Source organism: Pangasianodon hypophthalmus, chromosome 8 (genome assembly GCF_027358585.1).
Source record: "Pangasianodon hypophthalmus isolate fPanHyp1 chromosome 8, fPanHyp1.pri, whole genome shotgun sequence".
NCBI classification, from domain to species: Eukaryota; Metazoa; Chordata; class Actinopteri; order Siluriformes; family Pangasiidae; genus Pangasianodon; species Pangasianodon hypophthalmus.
The window spans coordinates 22,465,810-22,492,786 of record NC_069717.1 but is presented as its reverse complement, the minus strand read 5'-3'; the positions used below and the strand labels follow the sequence as shown (position 1 = coordinate 22,492,786).

The window sequence follows — 26,977 nt, the reverse complement described above, 5'->3', positions numbered from 1 at the left end:
GTGTTCAAGCTTTGCACAGTGTTCGGGAAACTGTTGACTGAAGAACATCTCAGCAACCTGCCTCTAGAAGCCTTCCCTAGTGGGTAGGTTGTGATTTACATCATTGTAACATAATAATAATAATAATAATAATAATAATAATAATAATAAAGTCACAGATCCTCTGATTATGCTTCACTGACCCATGGGGTTCCCCGGAACCCATTTTGAGAACCATGGGTTTAGGTTTCCTGATGATTGACCCAGGATTCAGAATATTTACTCAGGTTTTTCCTTTTTTTTTTTTTTTTTTTGTTTACACTGTACCTTTAGCATGGAACCTTACTGTCACCAAATCTTCCCTAGCTTTCTTCAGATTTGTCTACACTTTGTCTATACCCCTTGATCACTATTCGTGATCCTGTTAATTATTCGTGATCCTGTTTCTCATAATTAGTCCCATTTTTATCTCCTTATTTTGTGCATATATACTTGGGTGTTTTTTTTTTGTCTTTTTTTTGCAATGTGCATCTGCAAAGGTGTTATCCTACAATTCTAAGCTATAGCACCAATTGTGCTCTGTGTGTCCTTGTTCATTTTGAGTTCTAGGTGTTGTATCTATCTTTGGAACACCTGATAGAAATGCACCAAACATTAATTGAATTTGTGATCTCTGGTTTCTTTAGTTCCTATACTTCAAGCATTGATTGCTATGTCATCTAACCCATGCTACTTCACTATAATTCCTGGAATAGCCTAAATAAAATATGCCATGTTTATACCCCACTGCTTCTGGCTTCTGTGTGTTACAGCTGTGTGTTTCACTCTTGTAGGATATATCATGTTCTGAATAAAACTTCATGTGCATCACAATTCTGAATGCCTGAAAAAAAGGAATATTATCTAGTCATATACACAGTCACACAGAGAAAGCAGTCTAACTAATCCATTAAAACCCTCATAGGAATTTCTGGATCAGTTCTTGCCGAAAAAGACTTCTATGCCAAGGGTGACTAATTAGCCTAATTAAAATAAGAAAGACGTTTTTTAATCACATTTAATGAATAGTCAAAAAAAGAACCACAAGTGCTGTTGTATCTGAAATCAATGCACTGTCTAATATGTTCTTATGAATATCATATTCAACGATCAGTGTTGTCGGAAACCAGAATCCCACGAGAACATGTGCAGGGCTTTCAAATCCAGCACATCTGGTATAATCTATACGAGAAAAATGCTGCATGTATATGGTGTCATGTGATCAATGGATATGTTACTGGAACGCCCCCGACGATTCATTAAAAGTCTCCCCATCTGCCACTGCAACCAGATAAGTAACATTTTCAATGCTATGCACTCTTTTTGTTAGCGCTACTGAAAGCGTCATACAAATTAAAACACATCTTCTTGCTGCACAGGGTCTTGGTTGAACTTGTTATCTGGTGAGTTTTGTAGACAGCATCAGGGTGTTACACCAGAGCGTATCTTTCAGGCAGATCCACTGGTGCTGAACATCTTCATTTTTCTCTCCCGCTGGTCTTTCCAGCCTGTCCTGACATTTGTAAATGTCATAAAAATTATTTTATTTTCCACCATTAAGCATAAGAAATCCAAATTAGGGACTGTATTCAGAGTTGAATTGCATGCTAATGGGGCCGTATGAACAAAAACATCAACAAAAAGACAACTCAAAATAGAGAACAGTGCCCCATACATATCCTATGTCCATGCAGACGTTATGATTTCATGACCTCAATTTAATATCTCATGTGCAAGTAACTGTCAGTGCACAATATAAAAAAAAAAGCAAAATAATATGTGTGCTGGATCAAGTGCTATTTTATCATCTGCTGAATAATTATAGTGAAAGCCATATTGTTAATCCAAATTTGCACTGATTAATGTGATGACTATAATTAGGATTATTCATGCAGCAAAATAATGACAATACACTAGACTCCTAAGATTAGATGTTTCTTTCAATGCTTACCATCTTATCAATCACATCAGCATTTTATTCTTTTTCATGTTTCAGCTTAAAATTGTCTCCAGTTTTTGTGTTACATTATATTACATTTGATATATTACATTTACAGGAAAAAACCTAGATAGACTTCTTTAGTCTGCATTTTCTACCCCAATTGCGTTTGGGTTTAAAGGCAAGTGCTTGTGTTTAAAGGTAGTGGTCTTGATGCTATTGAAAAACTCTGTTTTGGACAATTCTACTTAAGAAAAATCTGGCAAGTTTGGTGGTGTGAACTACACACAGGTGATTTGCATAATCTGAATGGGGCGGAGAGAAAATTGACTTAAGCGTGTGCAGAACCCAACTCTGAACACAAGTAACTTTCCCTGACTTCCCTGTAAATACTGACTTTTGGACTTAAATCACATATGGCCCAAAATGTTCATGCTCTTGTGGATTATTTTAATATCAAAACTGCAACTAACAGCAATTCCACATCAAGTTTAATTATTTATATTGAAATATAACAGACTTTGAGGCTTAGCTGGTTTATTCCATAAAGGCATTCTCACACGCAGCTGCCTCAGTCACATTATAAAGGCATTCTTGCACGTGTCTGTGTCCCTTTATGGGAGTATAGTAGTTTCATGTAATGATGATCTGCTTACAGTACAGTGATAGCTTGCACAGTGATGGAGAAATGCCAAACGCTCTGGACTGTCTTAGCATTCCCACTGCTGAAGCCTTGCTCGCCTGCCAAATATCAATACTGCCACAGTAGCACTAAATAATGAAAGGCAGGGTAGAATAAAAATAAGTACCTGGACATAAATTTAAAGGAAAAATATTTTCTGCAGGTGTCGCAGTGGTTTGAAATGATTCTGAAAGCATTTCTTTTCATCACGGTCGGTTTCAAGATCGTCTTATAAAAGTAGGACTAAAAGTAGGACTAAGTTGTAGCTTCTGTTGTTGATACGTAAGCAAAATCAAAACTGTTTTTGAAGGAAATTGGCAATTTTACATAATTCTAAAGCATTTTTCCAGATGCTGGTGCCAGACTTGTTCTTAATCTCATGATATGTATTTCCAATATCAATATCTGTCACTATGCATGCTTTCCTGCATAATATATTCCTGAATGTTATCATTAAAACGACTAAAGGTATGAAAATTATTTATCAAATATACTACAATATAGCTTTATATTGCACACAAAGGACTGAATTTGTCTCGCTGATTATAGAATATTATAGCAGCAGCACTGCGATACATAAAGTAGGGAATCAGCGCACACTTTAACCTCATAGTGCATACACACCACATGAGCTGTGCCTAAAAATAAACGTGAATTTCACATCGCGGCCCTGAGGTTGCTACGGTAACGCAACTTGTTCCATGCGCAAGGGACCAGATACACCAATCGGTAATGGGTCCTGAAAAGATGGTGACTAAAAGGATGAAGAAGCCTTAAGCTTCAGCTTTCTCTTCCTCACTCTCATTTCTCCATCTTGCCTTGTTGTTAAAATGCTGCCCCGAGGCGAGCTCGATTATAATGCTGGCTGTAAAAAGGCACAAGCGCAGCCCTTTTGAGTGAACCCATACTGTGTTTCTGTGCTCTAACCATTGTGTGCATGTGGCATTTGAGGTTAGCTGGGATGCCGAGACCTCCCTCTATCACTCTATCCTCCTCTCCCCAGAGGGCTTCACTGCTATCCATCCTCGTACCCATCCCCCACCCCTTCCACTCATCCCACAGTCTGCCTCGGTGAAGCGCTAAAACGGGAAAGGCTAAAAATAGACCTGTATCTTTCACTTGGGAGGGTAGAAAAAACACCTGAAGTCAAAAAATAGCTGCTGCAGCCCTGTCGATATACTATTTATAATCTGGAGCACACTTACCAGTGGCCACGATATGACAAGCTCAATTAAAGGAAGGGTGCTCAGCCGGTTTCTGAAATACGGAGGCCTCTGGGGAATACGCTTTTAGATGCAGTGTTGCATCTATTTTTATACCAATTGTGTGTTTAGAACTCAATTTGCACATGCATCGCAGAGCAATGTTTAATGTGCTGTTTTAACATTGCACATTGTGGTCACTCCTGATAGGGATCAGGTCAGAAATGATGCATGCAACTACAGACCCTACTGACACAACGGATCAGTACTTGGTATGAATACGATCAAAATTTGGGTTACCTGTAACATTAAAGTGTCTTCAAATCTTTATGAGAGGTACGTGATGGAAAACCAACTGGCACTAGCTGGTTGGTAAATACTGAGTTTTTTCTAGTAATCTGATGATGAAATAGACTTATGTCGCAATAATATTGGCGTTTAAACAGACACATACTGTACAGCTGGCCTAATGCTAAAATATATCAGTAACAGTCTGGGAGAAAGTGTAAGAGGTTGCTACTCACATTTTCTAACAAAATATGATAAATCTGTTATTGGCCAAAATTATATATATACAAATTTAAGCCTTAACAGTATGCAAATATTTCTTACCAAAATAAAGTAACAGTGAACATTTACTGTCTAAACGTGTGTAGGCTATCATCAGAAAGTTTCATATAGACAAAATTTCACAGTATACACACACATACTATTAGTTATGCAGGTTATCAAATCTGCTGTGACATTTGTTGCATGTGGTTTACTGAGTGTCCCAATCCAGCTCGGCCCTGATTCACATACATATGCAGGTTGTTAGAAAATGCGTTACAACAAAGTGCGGAAACCAATTCTTGACTGGACTATACTTGCTTCAAGTCTTCATTTCTTAAAATATTAGGTATTTTTATTACAGTTGCCTGAATGATATGTTGATGATGATGCTGGTGCCGCAGATGTCTTTATAGCTACACAGTAAATATGAGGCATCATAAAGTTTTACGTAGCCTTGGCTACACCAGCTCTCTCTTGCTCTGCCTCTTGTAGCCCCTGTTTGCAAAGTGTAAAATCGCCTATGCAGGTAAGCCACACTAAACTGTTATGAACAACTTTATGCGGTTTGGGAGATGAATAAATAACAAGGGTTATTTGCCAAATGGGAAGACATGTATCATGTTATCTAAGCGATATATACGGTGGAAAATTAAAGTCTGCAGGAGACTGCTAAGCCTCTGAGATATTCAGAGTTCAAGAACTGCAGCTGTACTGTATATGTGCTAGTGAAAAGAAACTCACAAAAGCTGAACTGCAGAGGAGCTCAAGTTCCTGGAAGGTGTGCTACACTTAAGGATAAATTCTTGAAGACAGACGAGAAAACCTTCATATACACAAGCATGTAGTTGTAATTACCAGGCAGAACTTTGGGAACCTCGATTAGGTCTCCGATTAACTTATTAATAAGTTAATAAGGTAATAATTAAAGTTCTTCCGAGGAGTAACAATGCATTAATCAGAACAGAAAGCTAAATTTGGTCGAAAATAGCCAAAGGCTAGACAGCACAAGTAAAGATGTGTCTACATTTAAAGGCTAGAAAATGGTCTTGAAAAATTTGCAGCATCTTCCCAAAGAGGAAGTTGATTAAGTGGCCAAACATATCCTGGCAATCCTTTCTGTGTCCGTGGAGAACCAGCAAATCATTACTAGCAAACCATTAATGGATTAATAGAGCCAGAGGAAACTGTTATTAATGGAGCTTTGAAAGAAATTAATAGGCTAGTGTGCTTTAATCCTCAGAGGAACACAGCACTAAAGCCAAAAGGGTCAAAGAGTTTAATAAGCCAGGTTCGAGTCACTATTTCTCATCAGTGTGTCACACCAACGCTTGATTAATTGAATCTGTGATGCTGCATTAAGAACTCTGTGATGCTGCATACTACTTCCCAATGTGTAATAAAGAATTCTCATACTGTATCCTACCTTCAGGGGAGGCACAGGCAACGGCTTGTTTTGCTTGTCCAGAGAAATGTAGGTGAAGAAGGCAGTGACGGCCCGATATTTCCCCTTCTCTGTGTCCGCCAACTGATCGGCATCCACAAACACCTCGATCTCCATTGACTTGTTACTAGTAAAAGTCATTCTCCCGGATACTGTGATCACACAACCTGCAGGGGTGCCACAGAGTCAAGCATTAGGCCAGTTTATCTTCATAGCCATGGTTTATTGAGACTGAAATGTGTATGTTTGTTGGATGGCAGTGTCTGTTTCCTGAAATCTGTTATGTAAGGAATAAAACATGACGGGGCGTGCTATTATAGGAAATAAATCAACGATGGGGTGGTGTGTTGCAGCCTGATGCAAAGCGGTTACCATTTTGAATTTGATTATTTTCCAATAACTGCATGTCTCGAAGTGTTTTCTTCCTCTTATGCCACAGCAATTTGCCAATGCTAACATTATTTTTTTTTATTTATTAAAGAATGACACATCATACTTTTTAATCCTTTCATAGTTACATTTAATGTTGTGGGACATCCGCAAAACAAGCTAGTTCATGTTATAGCGTACGTTATAGCAGCTATAAACAGTCATTCGCTGAGCACCTCCTCTTTTTTTCTCTCTCATGATATTAATGAGACAAAAAAAAATGCAGCTTGCCATGTTTCCAAGAAGCCTCCTCCATCATGAAGACTTTCATGTGTCGAAAAACTTACAGTTTGATTATTACAAAGCTCTGACATTGGAGACTCCTTGCAAAAATGCTATACAAGTGTCTCATCGCAGAAAACGTCACCATATCCACAATTACACGCTTTTTAAAAATCCATTTATGTGCAGTATTCATGATACAAGTCCCAGGTTAGGTTGTTACTATAGAAACAATGATGTATTAGAACGAACACATTAATATAAACTTGTGATGTGCTGCTGTTGCAGAAAATTAATCACCACCTTCTGACCAATCAGATTCGTGAATTCAACAGCTCTGTGGTGTAATAACTGATAATATATAATATGGTGAGGACTACAGCTGAACAGTCTTTTCATGCCAACATGTGCAGCCTGGAAACTTTGTAAAGCTGCAGACTAGCTTCAAACATAAACACATGGTCTTACTGATAAAATGTTATAGCCTTCAGCATGGAGAACCAGTGATTTTGTGCAGCTGGATTGCGACGTCATGTATGCACTCTCAAAGGAGAGAGCATGTGTGGGAGCGTGCATGTGTATCCTGACAACATTGTGTTCACTACCAGGAAAAAGCAGCCCCTTCCAAAACGCCCAATTACTGCTTGTAGCTTCACGGCTGCCCACTTTGATCTTATCATCCAAGGGTTTTTTTCCCCCCTCCTTTTTCCCAAAGCATCACTTTGGCTCTTTTATTTTTCCATTACACAGGCCCCGGCATTGACTGCCCTGCGTCAGTACCTGCTCTGTGAAACACATCTCTAAATCTGTGAAGGCACTTCATTACTGTATTGCACTTATAATGGATGCTGACTCACATAAAGATAAATATAAATATACTCATTTACTGGAGTGCTGTATAGAGCAGTGCAATAACCAAATTATAGCCTAAGACTCAGAATTGCTAGTTATAGTGCCTAAAAGTGGCTATTTCAAAGAATTTGAGTAGTGACAACCTGTCATTTAGGAGAGTAAAACGCAGACAGCTAATACTGTCATCTTTGATATAAGGAATATTAGATTATGATGTATGTCTCAATATTTATTTCCATGGAAACTGGGACAGAAGGGAGATGTTTTATATCTACAGCCTACATATCATGTAGCCTATAAATACAAATACCATTATGAACTATGGATGAATTAATTCGGTCTCTACTGAGAGGACTGTAGATGAGAGGTTCATAAAATAAATTCCATGGTCCCCTTCAGCACAGATTTTTAAAATGAATCCTATCATTCAAATATTTAGCTCATTATTCTAACCTGAATAATAATACTGTGGCTATTTATTGGAGCCACCGAGGTGTCCATGAACGTTCCACCAACAAGTCAAGTGATCAGTCAAACATGTTAATGACTATAAACATATAACTATTATTAAGAATTCAATAATAAATGTAATAAGTTGGATAATGGTGAATTGTGACTTCCACCACTGTAACTATATTTAAAAAATGTATCAGCAATGCTTCATAAACCTCACTTTGAGAACCGCTGCTGTACACCGTTCTCTCCAGGTGTCACGCATATGTTCCCATACTAAATTCTCCAATTACTAAAGTTACAATACACTGCTCTTTCTCCACCTTGTCTCTTAGTTTTGCTTTCATAACTACTACCTCATGTTTCACCAATTAAGCAAAAATGGGTCTGGAGAGCACATCTGCAGTGTGAGCGAGCTTCTTATTAGGTGAGATCATATAATGAATTGGACTCACCGGGGAACCTGCAGGTTTCATACACTAATTTAGTTAAGTTGTGTCAGTTTCATTGCTTAAATAAAGAGCAACGCTTATATAGAACAAGATCAACATCAAGCATCTCTCTTAGTTTGTATTGCAGGTCTTTGAGTTTAATAACTGATCTTGATATTCATCTTTTAACTATGGGAATTTTAATATTTTTGCTTTGTGGTATAACATTTTTAAAACACACAACTTGATGAGCGTTAGCAAATATTTTCATGGGTAAATACGGTAGTACAGATCACTACTGTAAAAAAAATAGTAGTACATTCCATTCATCATAGGCCATTGCACTCAGGATTTTATGGTTGTGGATTAAAGCCATTTATACCACAGCACAGTTGAATTATATTAATGTGCTCATTCTAATACGTTACTGTTTCAATAGTAACAGCTAATTCACAGGGACTTGTATGGTGAATAATCTACACAATGTAGACCTAATAAAAAAACACTAAAAAAATGTTAAATAACAACATAGAAACATATATAATCATTGACATGGTGAAGTTTACTGTACGGAGCTCTCTATTTAAACCTTTTGGAAAGAGTCTCCAGTGTCAGAGCTTTGTAACAGTCAGCAGGTTTTCTGGCACAGAAGCTCTTCAGGATGGAGCAGGCTGTGTTTCGTCATGAGGGAGGATAAATGACAGGCTAGGGAGAGAATGACAGTTTATAGCTCCTATAACTTAAGTGATAATAGGAATTCACTTTATAAACCTTTAAAAAGGACTAAGTTCATGGATAAATAAAAAAAACTGCTGAGGTATAAAAGGAATAAAAGTTGTTACAGGAAAATAATCAACTTGAGTATGGTAACAGTATCTCCGCTTCACATCAGACCATATCACACCACCACACTGTGAATTGTTTTCCCGTAACAGCACACCCTGTTGTGTTTTATTCCTTATTTAAAGCACTTTTTCTTACTTGCGTTACTGAGTTATCCACATTTAATATACATAATACACATAACACTAAACTACATTTGAGTTTTTCAGCAGTGGCTTATACACTGCATGCGCTCGTACTACTGCATCGTTGTTGGATGATGGCAAACAGAGTGTCATAACACACATTTAGCTTGAAATAATGCACCCTAAAACTATATGCTTCAACGAAGAGACGCAAGAGACGCAAATTAAACAGCACTGTCACCCAGTCAGTCTTTCCCGCTCTCTAGAAACACTTCTCAAACTAATGTATACAACAATCTCCCCTTCCAAGCAAAGTTCAAGATAAATGGCTATTTCTGCCAACATGTTTAACAGCACATAAACAATATGACATCTGTGCTGTACTGTGTGTGTGTGTGTCTGACAATAATGGATGCCAAGACTTTTTTTGGCAATGGTGTACTTTAACACAGAGCGAAGATTTCTGAGGAGCATCTATATTTCTTGTTAATTTCATGTCCATATTATCATTACATAGGCCATTTTTTTTAGATTGCTGATTTCACCTGCTTCTTTTTATGTTCAATAAAATTAATATCAATGTTTTTGGCATATACAAAACAACTGGTATATTAACCATGTGAACAAATGCACAACTTTAGACATGAGCAATGGAATATTAGACAAAGTGAGACTCAATTATTAATAAGATCAATTATTCATCTTCACTCACTCGCTCTGTATGAAAGTAGACCTGGCTTCAGAAAAAAAAGGCTCTGAGAGTCTTGGGAGATGGAGGACATCTTAGATCATGGATTCCCAAACCTTTTTGGGCAAACAACCTCAAGCCTTAGCACGTTGGTTTCTCCTAGTTATTAAACATCATGCTTTTAAAACTAAACACTAAAACTAAACAATATTTTTGGCATATTGTGTTTTTTTCTTGATTTCTGTTCCACTGAGTGGACCAAAAGAGGAGCTTGTGAGCTTATAATAAAAAGTATGTTTATTATATCATTATAACATGATAATTGAAAATGATTGTTTGTAATTTGGTGGCTGCACATTATTTTCTTGTATCAGGACACTTATAATGTAGATTCAGTCAAAATTAGGACTGTAAAGCGGGGTCGGAAAATCAAGGCTGTCAGAAAGCTCCCAAATTTCCGCCTTGGATGTCCTACTCAGAGGTCAATGTGAACATTTCAATTTAATTTTATAATACTTATAATCATTTTATTGTTCATTTTCCTCAGTTCATCAGTTATTATATTGTCTGTTATAGGCAAGGATTTTAATTACACAGAAAAGAAGATTTACTACATGGACTACAATGCATGGACGTGTTTTAATTAAACAGGCTAACAACAGAGCAAGATAAAGCCCTTTGATATGTTACCATAGCAACAATCATATAGTGGTAACCTGTAGGGTTAGGGAACTAGAAAATCAGCTAAATCAAATAACAAACAATAAGTTTGTTATTTTCATATCATATCATATATCAGTTGTGAGGAAGCAAAGTATATATGGTTTAGAATACTGTAGTGTTTATGAGGAAAAAAAAGGACTTGGTTGTAGAAAAAACATCTCCTTTGTGTTGTGGTGTTCTTTGCCACCACCTCAAGCATTCTTCCTGATACACAGCATTGTATACACTATTGCCTAACACACTGATACACACATTAGTACCTAAGTAATAGTATTTTCTAGGATGGTATAGATAATCTTTTAAAGATAACGGAAGAGAAATTGGATGTGTTCTGAGAATACTGATATGTGCCCTTGGCTTATATTGAATATTACAAAAACTACTACCACCAAAGAGCTTAAAAAAAATAATAATCTTTTTTTTTTCTTTTTTTCTCTGCCTGTGCAGCGAACGATCAGATAACAGTTTCGTTGTGAAACAGGTGGTACAAAACAACAGCGGCAGCTCACTGCAGTGTGTGGAGTAATTTATATCTATTTAATTTTCCACTACCTCATCTGCTTTGCTTACCTAATATATTCAGAGGCTCTGTAGAAGTGTGCTTTGTGTGTACTGTTACCCATCAAACCAGCCCTGGAAGCATGATAGATATTGTTTCAAGAGACGTGATACTGTAATTTGGGAATTGTAAAGGATGATACTGTTTGGGTGTCTAAAATATAAAAATAACCAGTGTCTATTCCATGTTAGTCGAGCTGCTTATTTCAGCGGCTGCTGTCGTGCGGCAACAAAAGCACAGGAAGAACTTTTTATCAAAGCTGGCATCTAGGTACGAGAAGTTTGCTGCCTAGAGGTAATTTGGATCCAAAAATAGGGTTTCTGTGTAAAAGATGACATGTGTGAGACCTCTAATGGCACTTGTCTGTATTGTGTGGGGGCATATGTGTATGTCCAAAAGAGCTAATCACAGAATTACAAATCAACCCCTTTTTGTTGGGTCTATTAAATCGTTCCTATCTCCCTTCCTATTTACCTTTCTTGATCTTGCGGTGAAAGTTGATGGCATCCACAGACGCAGTCACAATGTTGGTCTTGCAGTGACGAGCGGCCACGATTCCTGCCACCTCGTCCATCAGCTTCATGGTCACACCTGCAAATAAATAGTTATGATTGTGAGTGTGACTAAATAAAGAGACTAAAGAAACAGAGAAGAATGGATCTTAAATTTATGAGTTATTATATTTGCAATAATCACCATTTTTTGTCTTTTTTTATTTGTGTAAAATTAAAGGTTTACAGTGGTAAATGCAAAACAAATGAACAAATTTACTTTAAAAGATTAAAAACATAACAACAAAATTAGATATACGACAAAAAAGCTCAAAACACGAGGGGTGGTCCTTATTGAACATCACATGCTCGCTGCTGATTGGCTGTAGCATGTGTGAGTCTGAGACGGAGGAAAACGGAGGATGTTTAGAGTAAGAGGAAATACGAGCCGTGCTGAATCTACTGATGCTTTTATTTGTTATTATTTTATCAAGGGCATTCATATGATGTTATTTTAGATATACTGATATACACACTCGTATTAATACTACGGCATTGATACGAGTGTGTGAACGCTGAAAACCTAAAGGAAGAATGAATTACTCCTCACAATTAAAAATAACATAAATTACTTCACATTAATCATTTTGGTTAGGCTAACTAGGTAGCAGACTGAGAAATAACAAGCATGCGATCAATAAGAACCTAACCTTTCCGTTTTGAGCAAACGTCGATGTGTTTTGGAATGTGTTGTGTTTTTGGTTTTGTTGTTGCGTTTTTGGTTTGTTAATGTGTTTTGCACTTATGGGCCACCATAAACGACAGCTGTTTAAATAGCTTACCAGTGATCTGCATAAACCTGCAAATGCATTTGCCTTCAATAATTTCACTACGCTAATTACTTCACGGTTTACATCCTGTATAGAGACTGGACTTCATTCGGAGTACTCATTTCATGCATGTGCCTTCGCAAAACATCAGGCTGATGCAGGAATATGGTACAGAAGTAATGTACCATTAATTCCATGAGGACTAGCCACACTGCAAGGAGCTAAGAGAACAGATGTATGAATTTTGATGTATGAATTCCAGAAAACAAACTAAAACCTTGCTAGCTAAGCACGATTTTCACTTGATTGATAGATCAGATTTTCACATAGTTACACAGCGCAGCGAAATGGACATAAGCTTAATCAATTCAGTTTGTAACCAGATATCAGCTGTCAATGTGTGTGTGTGTGTGTGTGATGCGCCTGCACCGTCACATCATCATCAAAACAGAGAAGAACATTTACACACTCGGTACAGATGACAGCACACAACGTTTTAAAAATGTTTAAGACAAGAAATTTTGTCCACAGAACAGAGTACATGAAATTAATAATCAATTAATCAAATTAATTTCCTCACCGATGTTAGCATGAACAGAGATCAGTAAAGTGAAGAGACAACTATGAGGCTCGTGTTTGAATGCTGCAAGTGACTTTTACCTCAGGTGATGTGACAAGAAGCTGATGATGGATGATGCTGATAATCAAAGTGAATTGTAAAATTATTTCAAATTTGGTATTAATGTTGTTTTTTCATAAGTAGATTAGGTTACACATGTAGTGGCAGGACTCTTGGAATGACATGGAATAGAATAATTAACAGAAAACACCATATATAAATGTAATGCTTCTTTAGACAGCCGTAAAGCTGTTTCATAGATGCAACACCTTTAAACCTTGTTAAGTAATCAGGACAAGCTGTTAGGTGATGGAGTGGTGAGTGAAAACATTTCAACTGTACTAACCATTGACGCAAACCATCTGTGTCTTTATGATTACTTCCTCTTATAAAAGCCATGACATCAATCCAAACCCAGAAATTGTTCTGCCACTGCACTATGATGGGATTTCAATTTCCAAAAGCCAGAACTTTGCTTTGTATGCCAGTGTATTTATTTTTAAACACAGGGCTAATGTTATCAATTTCACAGCTCAGTGCTCGATTTATGGAGTTGATCTCCTGCCTGTGGGCTCTACAGCCTAATGATGGTGTTAAAGCAACAAGTAAATGGCTGTCGATACTATCGTTCAGTATAGAGCCATGTTCCACATTGTGAAGGAGGAATCTGTTCAAGGCTCGCTTGATCCAAGCTGCTTCTTTGTTTCTTGAATCAAAGTAGCATTGCTTTGATGGACCCATATGACGACAGTGATAAGAGAAATGGGCCAGTAGATCTTTCAGCCCACTGGCCCTTTTTCCTCCCACTGCAAAGATTACAGAGGACTTGGATGTTCTTTTACGATTTAAAAACCAGCACAAAAAAGAAGCACAGCACAAAATGATAGAACTCCTTTGAATGACTTAGACCACAGTTGTTCCATGAAATGAAATCATGAAGCAGAACAGGGCAGCTATGGCCTTCATTGGTCCTTCATTCATGTTGTCTTTTAGTGTTACTCTTTGCACAACATCATGTTGACCACCTTGTGTTTCATGCTGGATCTGTCTTTCATCTGACTTGATTTAATTCCAGTCACTTGCTGCAACACTCCGCAGTAGTAGACATTTTTCCACATGTGTTAAAGGTTCACATATCCAGCCGTTGTACTTCTAGTTCTTTATTTCTTGATCAAATGCTACACTATATGGCCAAACGTATGTGGACACCTGACCATCATACTCATATGTGGTTCTTCCTCAAACTGCTACCACAAAGTTGGAAGCACCAATTGTACAGGATGTCTATGTATGTTCTAGCTTTAAGATTTCCCTTCACTTGAACTAAGGGGCCCAAACCAGTTCCAGCATGACAATGCCTCTGTGCACATCGCAAGCTCCATGAAGACATGGTTTGCCAAGGTTCGAGTGGAAGAACTCGAGTGGCCTGCACAGAGCCCTTACATCAACCCCAATGAATACCTTTGGGATGAACTGGAATGCTAACTGCACACCAGGCCTCCTCACCTGACATCAGTACCTGACCTCACTAATGCTCTTGTGGCTGAATGAACAGAAATCCCCACAGCCACGCTCCAAAATCGAGTGGAAAACCTTCCAAGGAGAGTGGAGGCTGCTATAACAGCAAAAAGGGGACCAAATTTGGAATGTGATGTTCAACAAACATATATGGGTATGATAGTCAGGAGTCCACAAACTTTTGGCCATATAGTGTATTTTAGATGCTGCCGGAACCAATCAATGTTAAATCACTTAATTGTCCCTTGCTTTTATGGTACAGCATACTGCAGTTGACAGCAAAAACAAATCATTAGTCTGAGTTTTCTATCCCACAGAGTTTAAGTCTTTACATCATCACATAAAGACCCAAACACATAGAAGTGTTGGTAGGATAATACTGCAAAAAAGATGCATTTCAAATGCTACTATGGCTACAGTAAAAGTCTACTGAGAAAATTCTTGACATTAATTATTAACATTAACTATTATTTCGTCATTACTAGGAACATTTCCGATGACACCTAATTTGCCCTTTATCCAGAAAAATAATTTTATATATACATTGTACTTGTTTGGCTATTTTCCTTAGCACAAAAAAATCTTAGCTGAACTGCAAATGTCATCACATGGTTTCTCAGCATCACACTCTTGGTGGCTAATGAGGCCACTAAGACAATGTTCAAAATGTTAGCTCAATTTGTCGAATAAATCACCTCAAAAAAAATCAAATCATTGACCGCACTTCCCCTTATTCCCAGTCTTCTGAGATTCTGCAGTGCAGGGCTATTTTACTCTCACTCATGTATCGCATAAATGCACCATGGTGCACAAGTTGACATGGGGATTTGCAAACCCACAGGGAATGCTCCATCATGGCAGAGCTTAGATGAAGTGAGACATGAATAAATAGAGCTATCTTTAAAAAAAAAAAAAAAAAAAAGGGGACTCGACTTGCCCAATAATTGCAAATAACATGCCACATTTCACATATCAATCTTCAGAGCCATTCGAGTGTAGATCTGTAGAGTTGTGTGTGTTTTTTTTTTAATTAAATATGAACCCTTCTACTATGTCCCCGAAAACACTGGAAAAAAAAAAACCCAGAGCTAGAAATGGAGGGAGCATGTGAATTCTGGCTCCAAGAGTTCCTCAACCTCAGCTACATCACACGAGTTCATAACTGGTTTTGACTAAAGATGTACACAGGTCTGTTTTTCCCATTCATGATATTTTCATGAATTCATCACTCAGTGCTGCACAATCATGTTAACAAACATGGTCTTTGTTGGTCCCACAAGCTTCAAATGTGATGGCTTACTTGTACCCACTCGAAAGTAAAAAGCTCCCACATTTTTGTTGCGTTCACTAAGATCCCTGTCCTGATGCACGCCAGTCTCAACCAGATGAACTGCATACCTTTTTGGCAAGCTTTCTAGAAAAACAAAACTTAACAGTGCGCCTCCAATTCTTATCTGTATTTCTATTTATTTAGAACACATTCATAATGTATTCCATTACATCCCTACACTAATACTTGTTTATTGCGTGTCCTCAAATTAGCTTTGAGATGAGTTTTTTTTTTTTTTTTTTTTGCACCTACACGTCTTATTTTTCCAATATACAGCAGGCTTTACAGTCTCCCAAAATGTTTGTCCAATGAAGAGACGAAACCTCTTTTCAAAAGAAAAAGCCTGTATCTGAGCGCAGTGTGTGTTTCCTAAATTTCAGGTATCATCTCAAGCACATTATCCTGGTTAATAGGAGTGCATTAGATTACTGCACCCAAATATGCAGCACAAATGCACTAATTTACACTCTAATAGTGAAAACAGCTGTGACAGGAACCCACTGCAGGATTTAGGCAAGATGAATGAATCTGTATTCACAACATAGAAGTAATGACCTTGCAGAACAAAACAACCGGTGGCAAAAAAAGGAAAAGTACGACAATGCTACACCTCGTATGGTGCATTATGCCTTTATATTGCATTCCGAATGAGTTACCTGATATACTTGTGGTATTTCTATAGCTGTGAAATATAGGTCTCCAGGTGCTTTAAGAGGAAAAAAGAAGTAAGTGTATATTTTGTGGCTACACTAAGCACTAGCGTCAGTATTTTTCCACCTTATAGGATCTTTCAAGGGAGGGAAACCTCTTCACAATAAGACTGGTACTGCTGTTAAGTCTTAAGACAACAAGAATTACAGGCTATCTACACTGGACTACTGCAATTACTCAGTAATTACTGTTTTGTTTGAACGTCTTCGTGGCACAATAAAGACAAAGAGTCGCACGTCCAGTAGCACCAGGTCAGTCAGATAGTAAATGAGGGTGAGGGTGTTTTGAGGTTAAAAAAAAGAAGAAGAAGAAGAAGAAAAAAAATTTGCCAAAGGAAAATGAGAGATTTTTTATATACTGATGGTCCTGAGCTAGTCAGATAAACCACTGAATAATAACTAATGCAGTATCCATGGAGTGAGACTTCTTAGTTAAATATCTTTTCCAGGAAAATGTGCTTGTAACATGCGGCTCTTGAAGGCCGGATCCAAGTGTGTAAACTCAGCATGGTATTTATTATGGGCAATCTGAAAATCATTATCAGTGTCCATAGAGTAGGTCAGAAAACAGGAAGACTACATCAAACAAGGGAAATCCATAATTAAGAACAAAAACAGGCAAGATTCAGAAAACTGAAAAAGATAGGAATAGAAAATAAGGCTCAGTACTGCACAAATACACTCAATAGAAATCAGGGCAGATGAACAAATTAGGGGAACAGACCAATGAAAAGACAGGGGCGGAGACAGGGCAGAAGCTAAAATAAAGGCCATAAAAAACTAAACAAATGAGCAGTGTTCATCGACCCAGGAAGCCCATTGAGAGGGGAATTCCTGACAGTGGTTCTCTAAAAGAGGGCCAAATGCCAAAAAAAGTCCTGGACATGAAAAACAAGGACCGATCTGCAGGTAGAGTATCATATTATTCCAAACTGTATTGCCTCCCGTAACGCAATCTACTTTGTTAGTCTGTAATCTGTTTTCCAGGCCTTTTGAAACAAACCCCCGTCCCGAGAGCTCTACACAAGAAAAAACTGGAAGCATCGGAAAAAATAACTTTTGAATCAAGTCTCCAGCACTGGATACTCATGTAACATTGGCCAAATTCCTTCAAATGGCTTTAGAGTTAGGAATTAGAATTATGACTTTTGCATAACAAGATCTGCAAAGCCAACAAACCTGTGAACCCTCACCCACGGGGCCAAGCGGAAAACCGGGGTCCTTTTCTGAACCGTGACAAGACACTGGCAGATGTTTCAAGCCTCCCCATGTTTTGTTTGTCACACAAACTGGACCAGCACAGTAGGACTGCAACAATCTCACCATCTGCTTTGCTTTGGTCTTCTCTACTGAATACAGATTACAAAGGGTGTTCGTTTGCTCAAGCCTTGCACATTTAGACCATTGCATACATTAGGCTTACACAAATCAATACCCACACTGTTGAAATCTGCTGGTGTGCCAAAGGTCACTCCTCCTGTGTATTACATATGTAAGACGGTATGTCTTATGTAAATAGTTATCTAGTGGATGCTGATCTGCTCTAGACATTATATCCACATTTACAAGTACAACATTTGGCAGACTATCAGACTAGCTAGAGTGACTTACACAAATGCTTGCTTGTCTACTTGGAAAACATATATCCACGAGCAGGAGTCAGTGCTGATACGTAAGTAAACACTGTGAGAGGACATAAGTACTTGGGCACTTTGTTTTTGGTTTAATTGATGAAACTGATATTTAGTATACTTCCTGTGTGTATATCCACTTCAAATTTAAGAAGTGATTAGCTTTTTTGCAGCATTGTGGTTCAATTTTGGCCCATTCTTATTGGCATCTTCAGTTCCCCAATGACAAAAGTGTCCCTTTTTGATGGACTCACAATTTCAAAATCCTCCATAAATAAAAGCAGGAGAAAGCAGTCTCAGATTTGAGTTTCTTGGCTGATAAAATCAAATTTTCCTCTGATATGTCACCCTGCATTGCTCCACTCAAGTTCCCTTTTATGATGTGTAATGCCCCGTTTGCAGAGAAGCAGCTCCATTATCATGATGCTCTCATCTCCATACTTCACTGTGGGTGTGGTGTTCTTGGGATCACATACGCAACCCTTCTTTCTCCAAAAAGCCAAATTATTGCCAATGACTTCTAATTTTTTTTTCCTGTGCTTTTTGTTTTAAGCAGAGGAGTTTTGCATGTAGGAATGGAGATGACTGCGGTGCAGGTCCTTGCTTATTGTTCTCTGTCTAACTGTTGTTCCTGCTGCTTTCAGTTCATCCTGCAACTCTTTTCGAGTGACTGCTGGCTTCTCTCTTACCTTCCTTATCATCAGTCTGAGAGGGTGTTGTGAAATCTTGTGTGATGCACTTGTCTGGGGAAGGAATTGTCCTGAAAGGGGTGTTTATGGCCTTTGCTAGTATTGTTTAATAATGAGAACTTGATTAACGTGAAACTTGACTAACGTGAAACGTTCCCAACCAATTACAAAGTCTTTTATAATGACATCTGGTGCAATTTGCCCGAAAGCATTTATATCTAGAACCTGATTTATTTTTTTGAAACGTTACCTATTTTTTTTTTATATAATATCCCATCTATGTTAGAAAACAACAAGGGATTTCCTTATTGATTGCTGGTTGTCTTCTGTGTCTTATAATAGTGGTGGGTCAAGCTGAGCCATTCTTGTGGCTCGAATGGCTTGAATTACAGTGCAAAGCTGGTTCATTTTTGGCTTTGTAACCTAGCATCATAATTTTAAATCTATTTCTAGTAGCTACTAAAAACCAATAGAGGAAACACAGGATTCAGAATATTTTTTAGCTTTTTCTTGCAACACATTTCTTTGTTCTCTAATTTGGCTAGAAGTCAGTGAATTATAGTCTCCTGATTTATTGTGGTTATGGAATTTGTAAGCTCACCCAGTTGTGCGGTTGTTTAGCTAGACAACTCATGACAACCAGCTAGTGACAAACAGAAGGTGTTTGTGTGTTTCTCTGCATTTTTGTATTTCAAACTTGGTTACATCAAGAGTGAGTCATCCGGGGTGCCTGCTTGCCCTGCTTGCTCTGTGTTTTGGTTAGCATGCTAATACATTTTATAGAAGTACACACTTTGGAAGCAACTCGCAATGATAGTTTTGTTCTCTATGCTGTATTTTCACCAGCTAGCCACTTACTCGGCTACTTGACATCCAATGGTCTCAGAGATGAGCAAAGCCTACACAGCAGAGAGATTACAGTGGAGCAACCAAGAGGTTTTGCTCTTTTAACTCTTTTACAAGTAACTGTGACAGTCAGTGTTTTGCACAATAAAGTTTCTTTCTCATGATGCCTCTGCAGTACTGAGGAAACTTCCGCATTTACTTATATCCTCCTTAGGTCCTGAACACTTAGGCGGTATCCCAAATTGCATGTTAACCTGCTATATAGTTATATAGCAGGTTAACTATATACTGCTATACAGTCAGTGAACCTTAGATGTCAATTTACGCATACTAATTAGTGTGCATTATGTGGTTTGGGACACAGCCATGAATTCTGTTTGAATGTGTATTGATTTGCCACTCGCAGCCATGAAATTAATCTGCACAGGGGAGAAGAGCACAGCAGTACCCACATTACAAAATGTTCTTCCACAAATAGCAGTAGCAGTTATGGTTATACTATATGTTATGGAATATATTATTCTAAAAGCATAATGCATATTCTGAATCCCAAATTTGACCTTTTTTGACATTACAAATGTCAAAAATCAAAGCAGAGAGAGGACATGTCTGTCCTAAAGACATGAGACGATAGAGAATGATCTTCACTACTCCTTTTTCATGGGAACTATGCCAGCTTAACTCTTAGACATTCATTCTATTTATATGTCTCTTCATATAAATTATAATCTCCATTTAATTGGTCCCAGACAGTAATCAGACTCTTATTAAACAGTTTAAAAATTAATACATTATGTGCCTACATACTGTACATTTCCACAGCAGCAGCCCAATACAGCGAATCCAGAACTTAATTTTGAAAGTTTTTTATAAAAGAAATAAAATCTCCCTGGTACCCAGAATACAAATTGGACCTTGCAGGTCCACATTTCCCCAGATTTAGCTCAGCTGAAAAAAAAAGTCCCTCCAGTAGACTTAGGAACAGCAGTAACTGTTCTGCCAGAGACTTGAGAATATCAGACACAGCAGTGTTCTCATTACAGACAGAGGACGGCCCAGGGAGCTCATCAGATTCTGTGCTGAAATCAGCTGGCGGGCTTGACACAGCCATGGGAAGACATCTGAGCCAAACCTCTGCAAGAAGTCAGGAACTCAACTTGAGATTCCTGTAAAGTCTCAGCGTGTTTGGATTTGTGGAACTTTTACTCTCGCTATCTTCAGCATTCGACTGATGTGCTCCACATGGCTATAATATCCATTTAGACTTGAGAAGTCTTTGAGTTCATTTATACAACAGTCAGTTCTGGTCCACTAATCTGATTGGCTGAGCAGCATTCGAAAAGTACTTATATTCACTATAACCGAACTGGGACGTTTCACTTTGTGTATCACTCCACTAGTCTGTGTTTGCCACGTAAAATTCCACTTCCTATTTCGAAACAGTTACTACAGTAGTGTTAGTGTCATCACATGGCAAACGATAATTTTCAGGACTATACCTTTTGAATTAAAATATGAAAGCTCATCAGATGTAGATGAAGAAGGGACGCCAATTTTATCGGAAGCACCTTTAATGGGAATGTACAAATCAACGATAGCTAGATAGCCAGATGTGCTATAAAGTGATTGTGGATTCTTCGGGATCTATTACTGTCTTCGAAATGTCACTTACTCGATATTAATTTCTTGTTTATAGAACTGTTGTATAAAAGCAATATCGCACTTGCAATCACGTGATTATACCGAGTATTGGCACGGCTGTGAGTACCTGTGGCCGAATCGCAGCCGTGCTGATATTCAGTATAGCCGCACTCTTGCTTGTGCGAAATTGCATAATTACTCTGATTTTTAATTCTCCTAAACATTTGTGGGATACTGTTTAAAAAAATACTTTTGTCAACATACACAGGTAAAGATTAAAACACAATCCTTCACTTCTGACTTCTTAAAACTGTGAAGAGCAGAGAGCTTATGTTTTAAATGCCAAAGAGGGAATAACAAAATTGGGTTGAAGTGCAGGAATAGGAAGAAACTAGACTAAACATAACTTTTTGTGCAAGCCAATTATGCTCATGTGCCATAATTTCACTACAGCCAGAGTGTTTTCATACACAAATGCCCTTCATTTTGCAGATTCGTGACTGCTCGTTTTGTAAAGCTCCCAATACTCTACAAGTATAGACATGCTGGCACTCTAGTGTGAGTGTGAGCTGTACCTAAGGAGTCTCATCTCGAAGTGAGATTCCTTCAATTTAGATGTGCCACCCAAAAAAATCCCAAACGCCGCCTCCCAAAGTGTCTCTTGACAATTTCTGGCAAACATTTCCTGCGACTCACAAGCAGCGCGCTGGCAAAATGCTGTTGGGTGAAAAATGGGAATGAGCAAATGAAAGGTGGGAAGGCCTTGTAAAAAGAAGGATGAGGACACTTTGAAATTGAAACAGAGAGACTGCGAAGTTTCCACCTGCGTTCTTTTAGAACTCATCTGTCATGTTTGCACTCAGCTGATTCACCAAAGAGTCCTTTCTGAAGAGGAGCTTGAGGAGATTTAGTACCTTAGTCATAAGCATACTACAGAAATACCAAGCACATGCCATGGACTAGTGAAGTGCTGATTAAATTTTTTACATTCACACACAGCCAAAATCCTGTGGGAACTCATGCAAGGTCTGCATCTAGCAGTTGCCTCCTACCACCACTACAGGCTAACTGCTTGGCCTAAAATCAATATGGATTAGACTTTTCAGTTTGGAGAGGTGTCTGAAGTGATGAATAAAATGAGTTTGACTTGTTATTACTCAAAATGTAATTGTAAATGTAATCCATGAATTGTTTTTAAAAGCTGTGATAGAGTTTTAAGCAAATACTCCCTTTCAGTTTCTCATTTCATAATGTCTGAAAGTGTCGCATTTGAATTGCACAGTTGATTGCAAAGTTTATTTACAATATTTACACTTGCAGTCCTTGTAGCTTATACTTGCTGTTTAACGGTGGGTAGACATGCCACAAGTAAACTGTAAAACTAGTCACAATTATTTACTACACTGACTGATCAATTGACTGACTCACTCACTACCATGTCAGTGTGGCTACACCAAATGGATGGTAGTCTCTTGCGCAAGAGCGGCTCATGACCGTAGATTTTGGTGGGGCAAGACAACATTAATAACACATAGCCTTAAACAAATTTAAGTCCAGAGGCTAGTACACTTGACTTATACAACACTATATGGACAAAAGTCTGTGGACTCCTGACCACCCAAATGTGGCTCTTCCCCAAACTGTTGCCACAATGTCGGAACTGTATAGGACATCTTCGTATGTTGTAGCATTACAGTTTCCCTTCACAGGAACTAAGGGGCCCAAACAAGTTCCAGCATGAAAATGCCTCTGTGTACAAAGCGAGTTCCGTGAAGACATGATTTGCCAAATTTGGAGTGAAAGAACTTGAATGTCCTGCACAGAGCCCTGACCTCAACCCCACTGAATACATTTGGGATGAACTGGAATGCCCCAGACACCAGGCCTCCTCGCCGGACATCAGTGCCTGACCTCACTAATGTTCTTATGGCTGACTAAGAAAATCCCCACAGCCACGGTCCAAAATCGAGAGGAATGCCTTCCCAGAGGAGTGGAGGTTATTATAACAGCAAAGGGAGACTATATCTGGAATAGGATGTTCAAAAAGCACATATTGGTGTTATGGTCAGGTGCCCACAAACTTTTGGCCATCTAGTGAATTTTTAGAGTAGTCCTGTAAATAGGCAGTTGAGAGTCAAGAACATGCAGTTATCCAGTGTACACTCTAGCAGCTCATTTTGAGGGATTTTTCTTTGTGCAACCGTGTCCAATACATCAGGTATGTTTGCTAGGTTTCAGCAAAATGTCCAACCCAACTACTTCCCAAAAATCAACCAAACCGCACTGCAGCCTTTGTATGGTGCACACGCATTTCTGATGTACAGACATTACCCACTCCATAATCCCACTTTTACTCTACCTATCGTTGCAAAATCATATATCTTACAGTAGATGTGGTTCTGTACATCATGTCGCACTGTGCTCAATTACACGGTGTTGAACACTTTTTGGATTATTTGCTATAAAATAAGCATGGGGCAGAGTTTGAAAACAAACCCAAATACACTTGTTCCCTACAATCCATTAACATATTAAACAAGGTTTAGGTTAAACCCTAAAAACAACTTTTTGTATAATCGTATTGGTCAATGTTAGACCAGTGTTAACTGTATATATTGCTGAATAATTGCTCGATTAGACTCCCATACTACATTTCTGTAATTATGAACCTTTTCTGTAAACAGTATTTAGCAGGAACTGAAGTAATTTAAATGTTTTCACACTGTCTCTAGCATTACTGCTTCTCTTCCTCATTAAGCATTCAAAAATGCTAAGTTGCTTAACATTAATGAAAGCTTGCAAGCACTATTTAGCAGGCACACAACACTAACTGCTCCAAACTCGTCCATTACGGATTCCTATAATGTAGTAAAGTAAAGTGAAATTGACCTGTAATTAGTTTACTGGTTTGGTCAAATTCTTTTTAGGGTGATTTGCTCCATCAAGCATTGCATTTTGAAGAAATTATGCTCCTGCACATGCTTTAATTGTCTGAAATGTTCTCTCTCAAACTAAAAAAAGAACCAACCAAACACTCACATTTGCCATCAAAATAAAGATAGCACATTTCCAGGAGAGATGACATGGTCAGAAGTTGAACATTGTTATTAAATTTATAAAAGCTCTTTCAATCTTCCTCCGCCTGCCTAAGGTAAAGTGAAATAAAAGTCTCGCAGTGACTCACTCTGATGATAGTTACAGGGTATTTTTGTCATTGTTTCTTATCATTTCATATTTATCATTTCATCGCACACTGACTGCTACTCAAGGCTGAAGTCATCACTCTTTAATTGTAAAGTTAAATATATATATATATATATATTTTTTAAGATCAGTCCACTGTTGAATTCTCGATTCTGATTGATCATGTGGTGTTGATTCATTTCTAACAGCAGCTCAGTCAGTAGTGGTGTAATTCAAATCACAAGTTAATATTAATGCGCTCGTTCTAATATGTTATAGTATCTACATTCACTGGCCACTTTAAAAGGAACATCTGTATTCCTTCTCATTCATGCAATTATCTAGTCAGCCAATCATGTGGCAGCAGTGCAATGTATAACATCATGGAGATACAGCTCAAAGCTTCAGTTAATGTTCACATCAAACATCAGAATGGGATCTCAGTGATTTTGACTGTGGCATGGATGTTGTTGCCAGATGGGCTGGTCTGAGGTTTTAAAAAACTGCTTATCGCCTGGGATTTTCACATACAACAGTCTCTAAAGTTCAGACAGAACGGTGCAAAAAACAAAAAACATCCAGTAAGCAGTCATTCTGCAGGCAGAAACACCTTATTGATGAGAGAGATCAGAGAACAATGGCCAGTGTGGTTCAAGCTGACAAGAATGCTACAGGTACGTAAATAACCACTCTTCACAACAATGGTGTGCAGAAAAGCATCTCAGAACATGCAAGACATCAAACCTTCTGGTGGACGGGCTACAACAGCAGAAGAACACATCGGGTTCCACTCCTGTCAGCGAAGAACAGGAATCTGAGACTACAGTGGGCACAGACTCACAGAAACTGGACAGTTGAAGATTGGAAAAAGACCAGGCAATGTTTTTCCAAACAATAATGGTTATCGCTGGCACATTGCAGTAGTATATGAGGAATAAACACTTCAGGATGTGCTATTACGGGAAAATAATCAACAATCAGCATTACAACACCCTGTTGGTGATTATTTTCCCATAACTGCATGCCCATTTGTGTTTTATCCCTTATCTCAATAAGCTATTTGGCATTGTTACCAACATTACATCCATAGCAATAATATATTATATTAAATTATATTGCTTGTAAAGTATAATGCAAATTTCCTGACAGTACTTTGTAACTGAGCACCAAGACAAGTTCAACTACCTCACCTCTAGACAAACAAGAACTCAGTTGCCTGGAAATGGAAAAAAAATAGGCTACAAGTCCTCAATGTTTGGTTACTGAAGCGTAACCATTTTTTCATTTTAACAGACAACCTTAAACACTCTAATGCACATGGGATTAAACTACAACTACAAACTGCCTGGATATTGACTGCCATGCTACACAGCTAACCCCTTAATTTTATTCATCATTGCTGCATGAGTTAACAAAGGTCAGTATTTTTGGACAAAAATAGGGACCACGCTGAGGCTGGGTAAGGCCACAGTAGCTTAAGGGGGCTTTGGCTGTGCAGTTAGAAAAAAAAGTGATGCAATGGACTGAAAGGACGAACTGCACACACAATGTCCAATTAGAACACCAGTTCCAGAGCAGTCCATTTCACTGGCAGCATTCGTATCCTTGATTACGACGAGTCGCAAATTTCCTCCCACAATGCACTAAGCCGAGAGTGGCCATTTAAGATAACAAAAGAGTCTTCCTCTGAACTGTGTCATTCTTCAGCGGTGTATCTCATTCTTGGTGTATTTCGTCTAATTCCCCACTCCACTTCAGGCAGTGTTAATGCAGAGAGCAGACCAAAGAGTGAGTACTTATGGTTTGAAAATAAAATCTACTTCCGCTCTTGAAAAGAGCACACCTCCCTCCTCCCTCTCTCCCTCCCTCCCTCTCCCCCAGTGTTTTAATCATAGCGGTATAATCAAAAGGCTCGAACCAAGCTGCTTCATAATGAAGTGTTACCATGGCAACAGGTGCTGGAAGATTGTCACAAAAGGCCCCTGGAGTCACATACTTTATGTATATTTGCATATTGTCTTCATGGTTCCAGATGCTCATAAATATATATATATATATATATATATATATATATATATATATATATATATATATAAAAAGAACGATGCACATGAGGCCACCTGAAACAACTTTTTTGTTGTTGTCGTTGCTGAGATTGAGTTTCTGAAATTCCACATAAACAACAACTCAATTACTGTGAGAGGACAAAAAGTAGTGTTAAGTCTTAAAATACTTCAGTGTGTTGTTTTGGCAATGATTTCTTTGCATCTATTTTCAGATGACAGAAGCAGTGCCATATTTGCAAACAGATTCCAAGTCAGTGTCGCATA

General features: G+C 38.2%; 1 protein-coding gene across 4 annotated transcripts in view; it reads right to left on the bottom strand.

The window, feature by feature from the left end:
* Positions 1 to 26,977, bottom strand: part of acot7 (acyl-CoA thioesterase 7) — a 71,959-nt gene that overhangs the window by 5,582 nt on the left and 39,400 nt on the right. For all 4 annotated transcript variants that reach the window (XM_026925541.3, XM_026925542.3, XM_053236183.1 and 1 more), the window contains exons 8-9: positions 11,634 to 11,750; positions 5,817 to 6,001 (exon numbers count right to left, since the gene is read on the bottom strand). In XM_026925541.3, coding sequence (XP_026781342.1) covers positions 5,817 to 6,001; positions 11,634 to 11,750 — 302 coding nt within the window. The remainder of the gene's footprint in view (positions 1 to 5,816; positions 6,002 to 11,633; positions 11,751 to 26,977) is intronic.